General features: G+C 37.9%; 1 protein-coding gene across 12 annotated transcripts in view; it reads right to left on the bottom strand.

Moving 5' to 3' along the window:
* Positions 1-20554, bottom strand: part of FTCDNL1 (formiminotransferase cyclodeaminase N-terminal like) — a 127256-nt gene that overhangs the window by 75339 nt on the left and 31363 nt on the right. For 5 of the 12 annotated variants that reach the window (XM_061149056.1, XM_061149067.1, XM_061149066.1 and 2 more), the window contains one exon: positions 875-1001. In XM_061149056.1, the coding sequence (XP_061005039.1) occupies positions 875-1001 (127 nt within the window). Of the gene's footprint in view, positions 1-874; positions 1002-2678; positions 3009-3112; positions 3180-5698; positions 5801-20554 lie in introns of those variants that run through there. The other 7 variants (XM_061149059.1, XM_061149057.1, XM_061149058.1 and 4 more) reach the window with 4 other exon arrangements.

Below are 20554 nucleotides of genomic sequence, written 5' to 3'. Positions count from 1 at the left end.
CTCTCATGAAAAGCAATAACCAAATCAAAAATTACAATCAGAAATTAAAATAGACTGTTTCAAATGCTTCAGGGCTATGACCCTAATACTCACCTGTTGCCAAAAAGCTGTTGATTTAATAACAAAGCTTTTGTATTTAAATGATGGTAAACCTGTAAATACACTATGTTTTGTGTATGCGTGAAAGTAAAAACAAATAATATCTAGAACTATATGTCATCACATGATCATTTTAACAAAGGTTAAGAAAAGAGAGAAAGAGTAGCATCTCTAATAGTAAATACTGGTCCAGGGAGTAAAGGAGATTGAGTTTCAGTCTTCCGAATTTGAATGGCTGAATGATCTTACACACATCACTTAAACGCCTAAGAGTCTTCATACGGAGAAAATGGAGTAGATATATTAATGCTGTAATAACAGCCTAGACTTTGCTGGCAGGAGTGCTTTTGAAAAGTACTTGGTATTCGACAAGTTTATTTTTTATTTAACCTGCTGAATAAAAAGCATAATGAATTATGCTCCTTCTATTAATGATCATACACATGGCCCATGAGGGAAGCATTAAACCTGTATGTGAATATATCCTCTTCAGGAGTCTGTCAATATCCTGAACAATGTGCATTTCAGACACCCTCTCCAATGTGAAGAAATATGTTTGTGGATGGTATGCAGGCATTTGGAAGAGAGTGTATGCGCACATCTGAGTAAGTGATCTATCTCAGCATTCTGGAGCCAAGCTATGATAGCCCAAGAACAAGGGAGAAAATTCAGGAAGAAAGCAGAAGTGTGTTCTATGGACACTGTCAGCAGAATAAAAAAATTATTCTCATTATCAAAATACTACATATTCACATCTATTGCCTGTTGTTCCTACCATTTCTTTCAAGAAGAGCAGCTTTCGCAATGTTCTCAACAATGTACTTTTTTCTGGCTTCTGAAATGTTTAACAAACAGGCAGCCAAACGGAGCCCCACTCGGCAAGAAGACATGGTGATTTTCTTCTAGAAAAGGAGAAAAATGAGTCTTCATTTTGGTTTCTACAGTTTGTTCATATTTTCACATTCATTAAACATTTAAAAAGTCATAGCTGTTTGGAAACCAGGTAGCCATAACATGAATACTTTACTATTTCAATCGTAGGTAACACCTAAAGGATAATATCTCACATTGACAGCCAAAAAACTATGCACATGAGGTCATGCACATATGAACATGTGAAGACAGTAACACTCTAGAAAATATCCATCAAGTACTCAGTCTGAATTCTGTCATGGGAAACTTTTTCATTAAAGTATGTCACTCTCTTTTAAATATTGCCTTCTATAGTTTAATCCTGTTTTTGAAGAAGCATGATACTTTTGTTAAATAAAGATTATTGGGGAAATACAGAAAAGAGAAACGAGAGATTACTTAATATGCTGATTCTTACAAAAAGTATCCTGACAGAAAGGGTACCTCCACCAGCCATGCCATGGATAGTACGTGAACATATATAAAGGAGATTCACTTGGAGGTTTTAAATAACTGTTTGATTAAGTTCCTCTTGTACTTCGATCTCCATAGTCCCTAAACCAGTTTAAAATCTTTCACAGGACTTTGTACATTGAACTGAAAGCTGCCATGGAGTACTCGGATGTGTTACTCAATAATCAGCCAAAAATGTGACTGATTTCTTTGAAACTGGAATCATCATACAAGTTTTGGAGGTTGCTTTGACTTTCTTCAGTACCCCAGAACAGTATTTTCAACTAGTTATCTTTCCAAACTTCAAATGATATTATGAACTTAAGTTTAAATATTGCAAAACAAAAAATCCCCCCTTTTTAAGATCAGGTCATCATATTTCCACCTCTTTTAAACATAGCTAAAAGTGAAGGTGGCCCTTATGAACTCATTCAGTAAATTTTACTGTAGAACATTTTGTGACAGGTAAAGTCCTCCCTGTGAGGGGTACTGCAGAGAACGGTGCACAACTCTGAGATACACATTAAGCTCATAAGTTAAAGCTAACACGCTGTGGTGTAATTAATAGTGCTCTCCGTGCATAAATCCAATGGCTTCTGTTTACTAGGACTGTTCGTTGGCCTGATCATTCTAACCTAAGAGGAGATAACAGGGCTTAACCGTTAGTTCCAGTTTTCACATCGTGACCATCATCTCACGGTTGAAAATTCAGAAAAAACAGCGTCATTAGGATTCTGGAGACATTAATAACACTGTTGCAATAGAGCAGCTCAGACCTCTCTCGTTTTTATGTAAACAAAAAATTGCTTTACACAAGGGGTGTGGGCGTCTTCTGGCTTTCATTTGTTTTCAGTGTGTTTATGTAGCTTAATTGTCTCATCAGGCACTTTCCCAACATAATTATGCTTTTTAACAAATGGTGTTTATGGCAACCCCTAACAGTGCAAAAGAAAGGATTAGTTTCATCCTCTCATTCCACATTTTGATTCCCTGTGGACAGCTAAATCACACAAAGATGGTGTTAGAAAAATCGACCTTCATTGCAAAAGCTGAAATTAGCGGCAGTATCAGGCTTTTGGCAAGCACTCAGGCTTATTAGTAGAAAGGGCAAGTCTTTCTCTTCCTCCTCCTCCTCTAAGAATTTGACCCCGAGCAAGACCCCAAACACTTGTGGTTTGAGAGGATGACCGTAATTCGCCCACCCCCTGGATCACCTTTGGGATTACTTCCGGCTAGAGGCCCAAAACCTGCCTCCCTCGGAGGAACTGGGTGGACCAGTGCGGAGCAGAGCAGTCCCCAGCGCTCTGCCACATCACCTGCGTCCGGCGCACGCACCACCGCTAGCCTTTTAGGGCCGCAGAGGCTCGTCCCGGAGGCACAGCGCAGTGCAGGGCAGACGCCGCCGCGGGCCCTCCCTGCGCGGTCCCGCGCGGGTCCTAGCGTGGAGTGGCCCAGAGCCCCGTGAGACGAGGGGTGGGCCGAGGGTAAGACCGAGGGGCTCGCTGTGGGCCCCCGGGGAAGCCAGCGAGGGGATCAGCGTCCGCGGGAGGCGGGGCCGGGAGCCAGGGGCGGCGGGCGGCGGCGCTCCCGCCGGCCCGCCTGGAGCTGGCGGCCACCTCGGCTGCTCCGCGGTTTGCGGGGGACCCACCTGCGCGCGCGGCGGGCGGCGGGGTAGGACGGCGCCCAGCCCAGGCGCCGCGTGACCAGTGCGCCGCTTCCGCCGCCGGCCCCGCCTCCCGGGCGCGCTCCAGCCCCACCGCCCGCTGGCTGGGCTCTGATCTGAGCTTCCTTCCTGCCTCTTCCCGACCCGACCCGACCGCGTGCTGCGTCCCGGAGAGCTTAACCTTTCTTCTAGAAGTGCCTTCCCACCCCGCCTGCTTTAACTTGGAACTCTCCACGGTTCTCTTGTAAATGAATGACTTTTCAAAAGGGAATTAGAATCTAATGATGAGGTCATTACTCATTGATCCTACACCAGCAGGGGGCTCTTTTCTCTATTTACACATTAACTCACCGCCCCCCCCCCTCCCCCGCCCCGCACACACCCCCCCGCCCCGCACACACCCCCCCTTTGATAAATTCCCTCCTGAGAAACACTGTCCGCGAGCGACTGTGAATATGATCTGGACCAAGACAAAAGCATATACCCGTTTAGTCAAAATTACGAGTAGGAACCAGGCATTAAGCATTTCCCTTTTTTCTAGGCCAGCGAACCTTGAGAATACATTTCTCTTCCAAAAAAAAAAAAAAATCAGGACCTGCTTTCTTTTTAATGTAACAAGGATTAAATGTCACCATTTTGATCCAATTTTGTTCCCGAAGTGAAATAATCACTAAATAACTACTTGGGTGGAATACATTAATTTTTAAATCTATTTTTTATTTTCTAATTATACTTTTTAAACACAGATTTGAGGAAATTAACATTTATGTGGACATTTGGTTTCTAGCCTAATGTGGCATAAAAATAAGTAACATAATGAGTGTTAAAAAAAATCAGGTTCATGATGCTTCTCACATCATCATCATTGTACTTAGATGTCACAACAGTATTATGTGCGATTGTGTCAGATCCAGCCTTCTCCATCTCAGAGTGTTGGCAGGTAGGAGGGTTGTTGGCAAGAGGAGGGGTGTTAACCTCAGGATCCTGGATCCTTTCCAAGGCTGGTAATTACATTCTGCCAGCCAAAATTCATCCCATAATTTTAATTGGATAAATCCTTTCTGGCCTAAGCTACTGCTATGCCTGTCAAACTGTTGCCACATTTCACCCCAGAGGTGTCTGTGTTTTAGTTGCAAGAATCAGTCCCTTTGAGGTTGGTTTATCAGTTTAAATCCTCAAAGTGCTTTGGGACCCTAAGGAATTAAATATATATTTGAGGGTTTTTTTTTTTTTTTTCCTATTGAATCTGCATAGAAAATGTATAAAATAGATTTATATGCATGTTAATGTCTGTTATCTAATGTCAGCAGATAATTTTGAGAGCTCTTTAACCAGATCAACATCCCTACCTTTCTCTTCTTTCTAGAAATTCTTATTGCCCATAGCTTTCACTTCCAGTTTCCAAAAAGTACCTAAGTATCCAAAGTTTCTTTCCACGGAGGACAATAGAAGTGAAGCCCTTATTTTTCACCTCTCCAACAATCTCATGCGATAACTTGCTAAGACAAAAGACAGAGTAGACATTACACCCCTCCAGAGAAGATGGGGCTTCATGATCGTAGCTGTAGCATCTGCCAGGACTAAATCTTCCTCACCATATCTCCTAATCCTCTTTGTGAGAATCACTCTCCCTTCCAGGACTGCTGGGGCATCAAGTAAGATAAGGCCTCTGAAAGCATCAACACAGAGGAGTTACTCAGTAAGCCTTGCCCTTTTCTCCACTGCAGCCATGTCAAACACAAATGGAGGGAAAGCAGGGCCCAGGGTTCTTTTAGAAAGGGGGGCAGCCTCTGCCCCTGCCTGAGGACTGTAAGCATATCTTTTTGAAAAAGACAAGGAGACGGATAGCAGCAAGCCTGATGAGATGTTTAGCATTGAGATTGAAAGTCTTTTGCTGTCTTCAGGAATGGAAAAGTACCCTCGGTGTTAGTTTATCACGTGTAATTCTGCCCTGTTTTAAAAGAGTGTACATCACATTTACAATTGCGTATATTAAACATCTCATTGTTTAACTTAGCATGCTTCAGAGGGACATTTTCATACTTTTTGGGTGAATGTGTTACTTTGATTCCTCATTTCTTCTGCTGTAAATCCACATTCTGGGCTTAGTTGTTTTGCTCATCGTGGATTCTGTCCAGAAACAAGTAAGTACTGGAAAGGGAGGACAGCTCAAAGTCCCAGTGTCACTTCCATCAATGACAACTGCTTCCGAACACTCCCATAGCTTCCCCGTGAGACAAAAGGACACTTTTCTAAATTCTTCATTTTCATTTTTGCAAGCAGAGAGAAAACAGTTCTTGTTCTCGGCCCATCAGAGTTGAGGCAGGTCAAAGGGGGAGGCTCCGCAGACCCACTGGAACCCAGAGCCCAGTGCTGCTTGAGTGGGGCTGGGACTCGGGTGAGTGAGGGAGCCATTCAGCTCAGGCTCAAAATAGAAGTGGTGCCAAAAGCTTCAGTAATGCAATACTTTAAGAAGTCAATACAAAGCAATAAGTCAGTGCTGAACAAAATATCAAAATTTTAAGGAACATCAGGAGCCTGTTTTACACTTGTCGGCTCAGCCACACTCACCTCAGCCTGTGGTTGTGTTCCCCTGCGTGCCAGCCCGTTTCTGATTGTAGGGTTGAGAAGAAACTACGTCACTCTGCCTTGCCTACATCCTCTCTTCTGCCCCTGAAATGGGCAACAAAACCAAAAATATCAAGGGTAGAAATTTCCAGGCCAGCAGATACATATAATTTATAGTTTGTTCAAGAGTTTCATTATTCTTGCCTAGAGAATTCCATGGACAGAGGAGCCTGACGGGCTACAGTCCAAGGGGTCACAGGGGGTCAGACACGACTGAGCAATTCACATAACACACACAAGAGTTTCATGTATAGGAGACTTGGCCAATTTGAAGACAAATCCTTATTAGGACAAGCAAAAGAATCAACTCTACTAACAATCCATTTCACTACCTACTTACCTGATGCATTTCAGAATATGATAATCAGAAATCTTCCTATTGTGCTGTGGAATTTTGAAATAATGTTTTAAAGAACATTTCAATTAATACAATGAATCATTTTCTCTTTTCATATTCTAGCATTTATCTGTGTTCAGGGAAATATGAGTAGAAAATTTCTCTTGGAAAGATAAGACAGTCTAGTTACAACTCTGAGCTTCCACAGCAGGGAGCACAGTTCGATTCTTGGGATGGGTACTAAGATCCCAAGCAGTGCAGAAAAAAAGAGGAAAAAAGAAGTCTAATTCCATGTGCAATTTTTCTAAGATTACACTTTCACCATATTTTTGCACTATGTCAGATTTCATTCTGCCTTTTTCCCTCCCCTGGGAACTCGAGAAGAATTTTGTTTCTTCTTTCATATAAATGTGGTTTGACAAATGAAGAATTAAAAAAGAGCGACTTTAGTTGTCACTCTGGGACAAGTTGAGTGCAGAGCGGATTTACTTGTTTGGATTAAATTATTTGAATTATGTGATATTATGAAATATGTGTTCTATTAGTTATTTTCTAAATAGCAATTAGGCTTCAGTGCTGCTTACTTAGCATGGGGAAACTGTGCTATTCATTTATTTTAAAAAGAAAAGGAGCTTGATATCCGGAAAGAAGTTACAATAAACAAGAGAAATAATTCCATTGGCCTTACATTTTTACCTTTAATTATGGGAAATGGATCGCTAGCCATTTTTGTCTTAATGAAGGGGTGGGGGGGGAACAGAGGAATTGCCAGAATTAGCAAGTTCTCATCTTTATTAATATTTGGGAAATATCTTTCTCTTTACACAACATGAATTCTTGGATTCTTCCTCTTTAGTTGACTGATCTCTTTATCATGAAAGACCAGCAGACTACAATGTAAGCATAGTTATTAGTTTAAGCTGGAATCCCTTGTTACGCATTCTATTCCTTCATAGCTGGAATATCTCCTGTAACTAGCCAAAAAAAAAAAAAGTCTATGATCTATTCATCCTTTAATTCATTCCTTTCCTTTTCTGCCTTCCACATGGTCATTTCTTTATGCATTCCTTCATTATGCAGCCTAGGTGTCAAATGGAAAGAAGTGTCTCCCAGAGCCTCTCTCCAAAGCTGTTTGTTTTTTTAAAAAAAAACAAAACAAAAAACAACCTATTGTTTATACTGCAGAGGAAGAGCAATCCCTAAATTGACTTTGAGTTTTTGCTGAAAATTTGTCTTAATTTATGAGACTACATTAATTCATAAAATGTATCTTATATTATCCACAAAAACACTGAGAATGTTTAGAAACATTTCCCCTAAGTAACATGAATTTTTGGTGCATTATGAGGTTTAATCGGCATCTACTTAAGAAATCCAACTAGTAGGTGATGACTGCCAACCTGTATTAAGAAAAATGACACATCTTGGGACAGACAGTCCAGTAGTGTTCAGTCATGCTCTGTGCACTTGTAGGCACTTTTGTGTTATTGTTGTTTAATGTCCTAGGGACATGCAAGTGAATGCCAGCTCTTATTGACACCAACAGGATAACCTCTCGCATGCACAGGAATCTGAGACCCTGAGCAGAAGCATCCTGTGATGTCTGCAGGCCCTAATTCCCATGTGTGTTCAGAGCTATCCCTTGCTCTGAAAAGGAGAGAACCAGTTCTTCTGTTCTTGGGCAGATCTGCAAGGTCTGTCTCTGCAGGGAATTCAAACTGAAGGTTCAAGGCATTTTGAACCTTCTGGATTTGTACCGCTGATTTGTTTGTCTTTTACTGTCTGGTTCAGTGTTTGAAAGGATTTAACTTTTTTGAATCATATCTTTTCATTACATTCAAATAGAAAATGTCTAATTTCAGAGGAAGAAGTGGAAAAGTTAAAAATTGTTGGTACTGTTATTTTTAATATTTTCTTTATCCTGCCTTAAGCCTCTCAGTTATTATTGAAATCTTACTTGAAGTTCTGTGGTTTTTAAAAAAGATTTGAAAATAAAAACTCATAGAATCTTAGGTCAGAAGGGACCTTAGAAATTCTTATAATATTTGCTCAAACAAAGTTGGACCTGGAACAAATACGCAGTAGGGTTGGAAGCAGAGTTTGTGATAAAGCAGGGTCAGGCTAGGCAGTGGGAGTGTCCCTGAAGTCCTGCACTCTGACCCTCTAACTGCTGCTTCCGTGGGCCCTCCGAACTCCAAGGTGCCTTTGAAAACAACTGACTAGTTCAACTACTTTTCTGGGATTTGAAACCCTTTTTGTAACATCATACAAAGTTCTCATCTTTTGAAGATTAACCTTCTATATTGAATCGAATCCATGATACTGTCTCAAAACACAAGCACTGTAGAAAATCCACACTACTTTTTAAAATTATTGGATTGGTTTCTATTAATAGTATTTTTCTGTGGAGGAAAATAAATATGAATGGATATTCAAATCTGAAATGACCCATCAAGGGTAATTTTAATTAATACTTGTGGAAACGTGGTACAGAAACCAGAAGGTTTATAGATTCGGGGGAAGAAGAAAAAAGACTCAAAAAGATACAATCAAATAGAGTAGACAGTTGTAGTCAGACAACCGGCAAGGATGAAAGTGGTTTAGATACTGTATCACTAACAGGTTCAGGAGACTGTAATACAGCCCAGGCCTTCTGGGTGTCTCTGTCACTTTTGACATCAGTATTTTCATTTCCCTATTTGGGGCAAAAGAATGGCAGTGTCCCTCATAGGAGATGTCTGTATTTTATTTATATATGGAGCCTGTTTTTCTTTTTTGAAAACCTCCTTTCAATTTTTTTTCTTTCATTTCATGTTATGCCGTTTGATCGATGGGCTTAAATTCTGAATGACAACAGAACTGGTCTGTAGCAGCGGTTTCAGCTACCCATATTTTAAAGCTGAGTTTAAATTACAAATGTTAAAATATTAAGTGAAAAATATATAATGGAAATATATTTTGTAAATCAAGATCAAATATCCACTTGATAGCTACTAATTTACTCACGTGAAATTCAAATAATTCTTAATCTTTGAGTTTTCTTCATTTACTAATGTAAGACATAAAAAAGAGCCCAGTGTTTTTTAGGCCAACATGAATGGACCTAGAGATTATCATACTGATTGAAGTAAGTCAGAGAAAGGCAAATATCATATGATATCATTCTATGTGGAATCTAAAAAAAATGATATAAATAAACTTATTTCCAGAACAGAAACAGACTCACAGACATAGAAAACAAATGTACAGTTACCAAAGGGGAAAGGTGGGAAGAAGAGAGAAATTAGGAATTTGAGAGGAACATATACATACTACTGTATATAAAATAGATAAACAACAGGGGTCTACAGTATAGCATGGGGAACTATACTCAATATTTTGTAATTGCCTATATGGGAAAGAAATCTGAAAAAGAATATAAATGTTCTTTTATATATATCATATATAAAACTGAATCACTTTGCTATACACCTGAAACTAATACAACATTGCAAATCAACTATATACTTCAATGAAAAAACATTTTTAAAAGACCCCAATGTTTCATTTCCCTAAAACATTTATGAAGTAACTATTCAAAGCATAAAACATATGTTAACTATTCCAATCTAATTAGATTGTTTAAAACATTGATAAAAGTACAAACAGAGAAGACTGTGTGCAGAAAAGATATTTTAAAAATTTATCCTGGGTCACCCTATAGTAGTTACTGATATAGGAATAAACTAATCAGAAGACTGTATATTCTTCAAGATAACTTGATCTTCTCAAATATGTCCAGCCTTAAACACCAAATACATTAATAGGAATATATTATACCTTGTTCATTATAATGAAGTTAAAATATCTATAATAATACAAATTTTATAGATGAAAAGTGGTATTTTCTTTACAGATATTGTGACTTTGATGGTTGTAATATAAATCAAAGACTATATAGTTTAATATATCTAATGGCTTGACTTTATAACTATAAAACAGTGTTAAAGCTGAAAATAAACCTGAAATATATCTCATCAAACACTTTAAGGATGTGAAACCCAGACCTAAAAAAGTTAAGTGATTGCCACATGTCTAGTGTGTGTGTGTGTGTGTGTGTGTGTGCACGTGCACGCATGTGTGTGTTAGTTGCTCAGTCATGTCTGACTCTTTGTGACCTCATGGACTGTAGCCCACTGTAGGCTCCTCTGTCCATGGAATTCTCCAGGCAAGAATATTGGAGTGGGTAGCCATTCTCTTCACTAGGGGATCTTCCTGATTCAGGGATTTAACCCAGGTCTCCTGCATTTCAGGCAGATTATTTAATGTCTGAGCCACCAGGGAAGCCCATGTCTAGTATCAGTCTTCTATTTTAAAAATTCAGTGTTTGGAAGATGGAATCCAAGACCCTTCTCAGTGGGGTCCCATCTATATACTTTTAACAGATTTTCTCCTTTCCTTTTCCTAACCCTCCTCCTTAGTCTAATCTCATAGCACAACAGTATACTGTTCGCCAAACACAGTTTGAACTACCGTATGTCTCTGGCTTCGCTCGTGCCTTGTTCAAAAGTTTATTCTATGACCACCCTCCACCCACCTAGTAAACAATCTCCACCTCTAGCACACCTTCCTGGATTCTGCCATCTTCTCCAAAAGTCATCATACTGTGTTCTCAGAACATCTTACCACTGAAATATTTATCACATATTACTGTTATATTATTTCATAAGTGTCTCTCTTCTTCTGTTAGACTCAACAGGGATAAGATAATTCTTGTCTTTTTAATCCCTAGAGTTTAGTGCAGTCTTGAGTTGTAGACACTTTGTAAGAAATTTGTTGAAGAGTGAATTAATGGACTGATGGGTTGATTTATCCACTTATGCATATACTTATATATATGAACTATTTGATGAATGAACTGACAAACCAACAAAGGAGTGAACAAATAGGTCACTTTTTTTATCTTAGCACTATCGATATTTAGGGGAGGATGATTCTTTGTTGTGGTTGTCCTGAGTGTTGTAGAGCGTCTAGCAGCATCCTTGACCTCTCCCCGCTAGATGCCAGCAGCAGCAAACCCCTCAAGTTGTGATGATCAAAAATGGCTCTAGTCTTTGCCAAAGGCACAACTGCCCCTGCTTAGGAACAGCGGGAGTAGGTGGAATGACGTCTGGAGGTGGCAACTCAAGTCCAAGGCAGAGATTAGAACTCTGGTCTCTGTTTCACTCCAGTACTTTTCCTATTAAGATTTCTCCCTGCCGAGATCCAAGTTCAATTCTTAGTCCTCTCCAAAATATTCTTAAAACCTGAGATCAATAACAGAGTTAACAGAAGTATAATCTATCGGATAAATTATTAAAAAGCAATATGAGGAGTAAAAGTATGCCTTTTTTGTATCAATGGATTTGGTTTTGCTTTTTTTAAAAATAGTATATTATCTCTAGTGGATGTTATTAAATGGTACTTATTTGGCCTTGCCTAAAAATTGCTCCTAGAAGGCATATGGTTTTTAAAATTTTTCTAAATGCCGCTTCATAGCACCATCTTGTGGATTTTAGAGGAATTCATTGATTTCAGTTTTAAATGTCTGGTTATAAATATTTCTCTAGATAAGGAGAAAAAGAAAATAGAGAAACTATTTTAAAAATTTTGGACATTCTTTGCTTATTTAAATGCTCTACTGAACTCTGAATTAGGGACTTAGTTGAAATTTGACTTCGACTTTTTTTGATATTTGGCCAAAATTTCTATTTGGCTTCAATTACATCCTGCCCTTTGGCTTTTGGAAAGTCAAATAGCCATATACCTACGTCATCATCGTCATATCTGAATCTGTACAGTCAGCAAAGGCGCGCATAAGGCCAACAAGGAAGGACATTCTCAGACACTGGTTAATATTTGAATATTAACTTTGAATGTACATCTACAACTGGAATTAAAAGTTCCTTGTATGGTGGAAGTACTGGAAGAGCAAAGTGTTACAAAATTTGGGAAGATTGTGGAAGCAGATGTTCTTTTGTTAAAAAAAAAACAAAAAACTTTTAAGTTGTTAAATGGAGAAATGGGGACTGGATTGATGATAATATGAATATTTATTCCTGTACCATGATATCAAGTTTATAAAATTTTATTACTGAGATTTTTTTTTTTATTGTAAAAGGGTAATTGCAAGTACACTTCACATTTCTTCTTCTATCCAACAGGTTTATTCTATGATGATATCCAGCTTCAGCCTCTGAAAATTGTTGATATAATACTAAGTAACTGGGCATTTGACCTAAATATGTATTTATATGCCTCTATTCTAAATCTAAAAGGAGAGTAAAATTGAAAGATGACTCAATAGACTTAAAAGTTTCTTCCTCTTTTTCAAACATGTGAATTTTTCTCCTCTGACTTGCAAAAAAAAATATTCAAGCACAAACTATGATAAGCATCAAGTGCTAAGAGCAATACTGGGAATCTACAGGGGATTATTGATGTAGAAAAAGCGTTTCTACTAACAGATGGGATCAAAGCCTAACTTTACAGATAAAATGTTTAATTGGCTATCATGTTTATTCGTCCGTCCCATCCCAATACACAATCTTCTTCTCTTCTCTATGAGACAAACTTAGCATAGCCATTTACTAAAAGATTCCGTTACTTGATCATCTCCTTTGTTCACCTCTTCAACTGTAAGAATTGTCAGTGGGGTTCAGCCCAGGACAACTGGATACCCAAGCTCCTTTCTTCCTCAGAGAAGGTATCATTACTTTGGGAAATGGGAGAAGGCAAGGTGTTAAAAGGGGAAGAAATTTTCCCGCAGGAAATGTCACATAATTGTTTTGATCCCAAAGTAATTATTTTATCATTCAGGACAGTGGACTGCTTTGCCTGTCTGTGTAGCTTAAAATAGAGCCCCAGCAGGTGGATCAGGAAGTGAAATCTAACAACCACAACGACAATAATTGCAGTGGCATTTAGCTCTCTTTAACCCACATTATCTCTGTAAGTAGGGAGCCAGTGCTATGAATAACACATTTTTGGCTTTGAGCAGATACAGAGATTAGTCAGTATTGCATAGTGGAACAAACTGCAGACCAGAGATCAAGTAGCCATAGTTTTATTCCCTCCTGTCACCAATGGTATGAATTAGACAAATGACTCAGATCTTCTGCTCCTGGGTTTCCATATCTGTAAGTTGAAAGAGCTGGAGGAGGTGTTCTGTAATGTCATTTGCAGCCTAACAGGTTAAGATTCTATGAATTATCCTATTGGGTAGGAGCACAACCTCACCTCCATATTCTCTTTCTGGGAATGGTACTGAGGGATGATTTGAATAGTGTTGCCTGGCACCGTTTAGGGATCTAACAAGAACATCTCTAACTTCTCCTAGTCACCAAAGGTAGAAGATGGTACATTCAAAAGCTTAACACTATTTAGTTTCGATATATAACACATCTCCATAGGAAGAATTCATTTTACTTGTAAATATTTTCTTCAAATTTCATAGGATAGCACCTACTTCTAACTATTCAAAAATCTAGGTTTCAAATTTCTGAACCTTTCTATAGATCACATATCTTTTAAACAGTCTTTTTGTGAAGAGGACCTACAGAATATATCTTCCTTGAGATGCTAAGTTTTCCACAAAGAAAATGAGTTTGGATCTCACCACATGGTATCTTGTTTTCTGGGATATTCACCATGCCCATTATAATTTTAATGATTATGAAATCCACTTCTATCTTTATTTTCTGCTTGTTTTTATTTAGTTTATTTTGGTCTGGCAGAACTTTTGGGGCGGGGGGTTGGGGAAAGCTATTGTTGAGGGAAATGGCTTTATCTTTCTAAACCTACTTCAGCCTGATCCAGCACAGAAGCCATTCCTGGCAAGACATGATGCTTCTAGATAGGTTTTCCAGTTTTTTATTGTATTTAATTATTTCTTTCTAGAAATAAGAACTCCTGAACTTTCTCTTTAACATGAGGATGACCGTTTGGTAGAGTACATGAACTACTTAAGTCCAATCTTTAGGTACTATCAAAGATTCAGATATCTCCTGCTTACTGAAACTACCCCTGCAGGTAATTCAGAACTAAGGTAATACAGGTAACTAACATGCATGTGCGTGTGTGTTCAGTCAGTAAATTGTGTCCAACTCTCTGCAACCCCGGGGACAGTAGCCCACAGGCTCCTCCTCCGTGGGATTTCCCAGGCAAGAGTACTGGAGTGGGTTGCCATTTTCTCCTCCAGGGGCTCTTCTTGACCCAGGGATCGAATCCGAGTCTCCTGCATTGGCAGGTGAATTCTTTCCACTGAGCCACCTGGGAAGCCCAAACTAAGAGTATTTGAGACATAGATGGTGGGTTCCTTTGTGCTGCCTTGTTCAGACATGGTTTTGGTAATGAAAATCCATGTCTGATATTCACTGGGAAAAAAGTGCTTGGAGTGTGAGAGTTTTTAAAGAATATACATACATACAGAAAAGTTACATATTTACAAGAACTGAGATCAGTTAAGGACTCAGAACCTGCCACAATAAGAAGTAAGAAGGGATAACATTTCTATTTAATGCTAATTTCCTCTACGCTAAACCCTCACCTACTGAACCAGCATCCTGACCTGATTTATGTTGAACATTAGACAACAGTTGTAGCAAAGGTGATGAGACAGTCAGTTAACCTCTAACTCAGGCTTGGTTTTAAACTTAACCTATAGACACATGATGATAGCAGTGTTGAGGAAACTAACATTATTTATTGTTGTTACACATGATGTTATATTATCAAATATTTTGATTAAAATAACCAATCAAAATATTTTTGGTAAATGAATTTCATACCATTTCTATATCTTAATTAATGCCATTATATGGTCCCACATATTTTAGTATGACAATTGTCATTGTGCTTATCATTAGTATCATATCATTACTAATGATAATTTTGCTTCTATTTAATATTTCAAGAAAAGATTTTTATAATATGTTTTTCTCTTAAAGTTATACACATTCACATTATTTTACCTTATTTACAAATTAAGCACATTTAAATTACTAATCTACTTATAATTTTAAATGAGAAATGCTTTTTAAAAAAGCAACAGGAATTAGAGTGCCCAAAATATTGAAAACATAATCCCTTTAAAAATATCTACCATCCCTCTCCTCTCTTTCTAATTCAAACTAGTTTCCTTTGAAGACGTCTTTTGCCAACGTTTCTGCAAACTATTTTTGTTTGAAAATTTCAGGGTGGAATAGTTTTTAAGATGAAGGAAACTGTATTTGCAATTACAGCTTATAAAGAAAACCATAAACTCCTTTTGGCATCAATTTGACTCAAGGTCAAAATTAGATTTCCTCTTCCTATACTATTTGAATTATAAACCTCTCTTCTTGTAAGGGGATTTGAGGGATCAGCTGGAAACTGCAACATATTGTGTGAATACTAGAGTTAAGGTACCATTTAAAGGGAACAGCTCACTTAATTTTAACCTTGTTCTGTTACAGTAATGATTTTTCACTTTTAGCACAGATGCCATTGTGCGTGTGTGCTAAGTCACTTCAGTCATGTCTGATTCTTTGCGACCCTACAGACTTGCAGCCCACCAGGCTCCTCTGTCCGTGGGGTTCTCGGGGCAAGAATGCTGGAGAGGACTGCCATTCCCTCCTCCAGGGGATCTTCCCAATCCAGAGACTGAACCCGCGTCTCTTTAGTCTCTGGCATTGGCAGGCGAATTCTTTACCACTAGCTCCAGCTGGGAAGCCCAGGCCATTGTATGTTTTCTTAATTCAGTAACAAGACTGGCTTTTATAATTTCAGATTAATACTATTAAAGATTGGAATCATTTCATGTCAGGCTATGTGTTGATAGTATTGGTAATAATTGCAAAGAATGGTGTTGGGGTCTACCATTTAGTAGAATTATTTATTAGGTGCTATGAGAAAATGAAAAAGGTACTTGTGGAGAGATAATTCCTGCCCCTAGGAGTATGTAATATATAGCTGGGTTGTTTTTTCTTTTTTAACTTCTATTCCAAACACTTCAAATCAATCTTAGTGAAAATGTCCTTTGAGTAGGAAAAAAAGTCACCTCATTTCCTCTCATCAACTCTTATTTGAATACATCACCTCACTTGTGATGGTGCCAAAAGATAAACTGAAAATTCAAACTTATTTTACCTTAATTACTTAATATCTATTAGGCTTTTTGTTTATGAAGTCATAAATCACTGAGGTGAATAGACATGAAAAAACCCTCTGAAGAGGCAGGAATATGCATGTGTCACTTGTTAAGGAGTTAGATTTTAAAAGAAATGGTAAATCACTGAAGGGTTTGCTGTGGTCTGAAATATGTGTGTCCCCCCAAAATTCATATGTTGAAAACCTAGTGCCCAAGCTAATAGTATTAGGAGGTGGGGCCTTTCAGAGGTAATTAGGTCTTGAGGATGGAGGCCTCCTGAATAGGATTAGTGCTTTTATAAGAGGATACAGAGAGCAATCTGCAGTCTGCAGCCTGGAAGAGGACCTTTCCTAGAATCCAAACACGCAGGCACTCTGATGTCAGACTTCCAGCCTCCAGAACTGCAAGAAATAAATTTTTGTTCTGTATAAGCTACACACTCTATGGCATTTTGTTGCAACAGCCTCAAAGGCTTAAGACTGAGTCCAGCACCTGATTCTCTTAGGCCACACCTAAGTCTTTTCTGCAGATGGCCCAACAGCAGATGGGTTATCAAGGTTACCGTTATTTAGTTACTTTTCCAATAACTTAAGTTACTGGACTTCCTCAGCCCTCATCTAAGTGAATGTGAAGATGTGCTGAGGATGACTTGAAATTTGTGTAAAATAAGCCTATGCATAGCTCTTTAACTTTCCCCCAAGATTATTAAAAATCTAATATTAGCAATATAGTAACAATTAGTGGGGCCCTCTGGTGGCTCAGACAGTAAACAATCTGCCTGCAATGCAGGAGATACAGGTCTGATCCCTGGGTCAGGAGGATCCCCTGGAGAAGGGAATGGCTACCCACTCCAGTATTCTAGACTGGAGAATCCCATGGACAGAGGAGCCTGGCGGACTATAGTCCATGGGGTCACAAAGAGTCAGACACTAAGCCACTAACACACACATCTTTGCCTGTGCAGTGGAAGCATGGAATCCTCACACCTGGACCGCCAGAGAATTCCCTTATCTATAATTTTAAAAGAAGGTTTTTGATGTCAGTAGATCACTGGTCTTTCCATGACTTATACCTGCTTTTCCCTCAAGAATCCCTGATCCCATTCATGGTTCTGTTCTCTCAAATATTTTCAGTGCGTGTACTTTCTATCCCACTCACTCATCAGTGGGATTACCTTCAATTTACCAATGACTATTAATGTTAATGTGGTAATTTGATGTAAAAGATGTCCAAAGGGCATCTTCTATTCATCCATTCATTTACTCATTCAACAAATATTTGTTGTTCCAAACACCAGAATGGAAATGGCAGCCCACTCCAATATTCTTGCCTGGAGAATCCCATGGACAGAGGAGCCTGGTGGGCTACAGTCCCTGGGGTCGCAGAGTCAGGCACAACGAAGCCACTTAGTGCATTACTGAGCAAATTAGACAAAGAACTGCTCTCTGAACTTATTTTCTAGAGTTTTGACAAAGAGGCAACCACTACTTGGAAGACTACCTCTTTGTATGGGCATTGGTGTTCCTGATTCTACTTTCTTTCCCCTCTGGGAAACTCTTTATACCCTCAAAACAGGCCCACGCGTTTCACATACAGGTTAACAAGCTTTACATGTGTTTATTGCCACCCCACCCCCCAACTCCCATCCCTTGCCCTGCATATTGCTCCAGGAAGCTCTGGAAAAAAATGTGAATGGTCACATTTTCATCTCAAGATAAAGTATTAATAGAAAAGATAAATAAATAACCTGTGTCCAAAACTCATGGTTTTGAGAATACAGTTTCTAAATAATTATATGACAGCATTCAAAAAAAAGTATGTCTTCACATAAAACTACTGTATAATTTAGTAACTATAATGTATTATTTTAAAATGAGTGATTATGCAAAATTAGTTCCCTTATATATCAATCTCTAATTTAAAACTTGTGTTTAAAGCTATAAAAGTTATCATAGCTTTTTGCAACATTGAATACTATCTAATTTGAATCCCTTTAGAAAGCCATCTGTAGTATTTTGAGTTTTGGCTGTTTCAAAATGGACTTTCTTTCTTGACAGGTACTTGATAGAGAAAAACTCAATATTTAAGCACACAATCTATGTCTGTTGTGAAAAGAAGTAAAGTAATAAACTGTCACATAAAAGTTTTCTCCCTTTTTAAATTTAAAGTAAACTGGCTTCAGCTATTTATTTTTATTTCCTTAATCAAAAAAATTAAATTATAATATGTTATAGTATAAGGTACTTTCTGTTGTTGCTTTTTTGGAGAATGAGAATAGAAATTATTTTTAATTTTAAAGATTGAAAAGATTTAATAACTGGATGAATTATATTTTTAAATCCACATTAATTTATTTTCAAGTGAGGAAAACCCATAACTTTGAGAAACTGATTATTATGGGGGAAAAAACCTTGATTTGCAATTGTACCCAAATATGAAAGCCTACATTTTGTAAGCATAAAGATTACATTCTCTTCAAAAGATTTGCAATTCTCATAGGCCCATAACTTAGAGAATAAGAGGATTGTAATTTGAAAAATTACAGATTTCATTGTTTTTTTGATGTGTGAAACCTATAAACAAATATCAAGAGATTGTATTGCAAGACTGAAAATCCCTTGTTTAGTTTTATAAGGGACAGTGCCCTGTGTGGCTTATAACCCTGACTTAAAAGAAAAATGCAGAGTAATGCAAAAGACACTCTAATCATTGCATCTAATTACAAAGAAGAATAACTCTGTAAAAAATGTAAGTATCCTTGGGCAGGCATGTGGTCTGGTGGTCAGAGCATGGGATTTCAAGTCAGTAGTCTAAATTTCTATTTTAAACACCAGTTCTAAATTTCTCCATGATTTTGGGAATGACATTAACTTTATTTTTAAATACAAATTTGAGATTTGTGCTTGATAATTACAAAGTAGCTTTTAATCCTCTATCAGAATCCTATAGAAAAATTGACAGGTGTTTTCTTGACTTCTTGGTGGTAAAAAAACTTACTTGACAAAAAAGAAAGGTCAGGTAAATATAAATGAATTCAGAATTTTTTTCTTTACCATTTGCCAGTAGCATCGCTATTCCCATGTGCTATTTCAAAGTTAGCTCAAGTCATTATTTAACCATCAGCCTGCTGATAATGGGGATATTTTGTATGGTTTTCCTCCAAATTGCTCCTTTGTTTTTGAGGAAATGGCAGTCCTCAGTGAGCCAACACTGCTCTTTTTACACTAATTGTTATTGTCACTCTAAGGAACTTGTACCCCCCAGTGAGGAGCCTGCTTTGTATTTTTGTTTATGTGTAGTGTTTTTTAAGTGTTCCTCCCAGTGTAGTAAGTACAGATAAATTACCATGTAAGTTTTATTTAAATTACTGATAGATTTCTAGGGATAAATGTAGGTAAGTAATTCAAATTCTAACACACCTCTATAAATCAATTACCACGGTAATTTTCACTGGGAATAATTAACATGTGAATTCAAGGAATGTGACCTGACTTATAGGCTTGCTCTATTTCTTTCTGTTTTAAAAACAGAGTTTGAGTACTCTGTGGATTTTTTTGAGTATGATAATATTCTTCTATGCTTTTTAGTCCTTAGTTTAGCTAAAGATTATGCTTAATTGTTGGGAGAATCCACCCAGTCTAATTTGCTGATAGTCAACATACAAATGAGAAACAAAGAGCAAATCAGATATGTCCTGGAGTGTTGCTAGAGCAGGCAGGGAGGCTGCAAACCACTCGGCCAGAGTCTCAACCCCAACAAGGACCTTCAGTTCCTGATCTATCGCACACTTTCCAGGCAAAGAGTGATCTTTAAAAACAGCAATTTATCAAGATAATGCCTCATGAAAGGAAATGGAAACCATTATAAGGCAAAGTCAAACAGCTTAAGGACAGATCCTGTTTTATGTTTCTCTGATTAGAAATGCAGTGTAAGAATGCCTTGCTAAAGTACTTAAAGCACTATTAAATGGTCCAAATCTCAGGTGAGAAATCATGGAGTCAAAGGATCAAATCCCAACAGGGTCAGTTTGGTCTCCTGGTATTACACAGGAGGAAAATTAGAATTGAGCTTTCCTTAAATTTGTCCTCTAGGGGAGATCTCAGAATGGAATCCTTGTGTGGTGCTTTGCAGTAGCTCTAACAGCTTCATGGAGTGCCTGTAGGTTACAACTGAACTTATGTTAAATAAAAAAGGGAGAAATTCAACTTCTTAAGTTCATAAAATTAAAGTTATACCTATTAAAAAAAAAAAAACCAGAACATGTAGGGAAATAATAGTAGTATCTACACAAAATACCAAAATTTAGTCCTGTATT

The sequence above is a fragment of the Dama dama genome, chromosome 8, assembly GCF_033118175.1.
Source record: "Dama dama isolate Ldn47 chromosome 8, ASM3311817v1, whole genome shotgun sequence".
NCBI classification, from domain to species: domain Eukaryota; kingdom Metazoa; phylum Chordata; class Mammalia; order Artiodactyla; family Cervidae; genus Dama; species Dama dama.
Note: the sequence above shows the minus strand (reverse complement) of the source record. Positions and strands in the feature narration are given on the sequence as shown.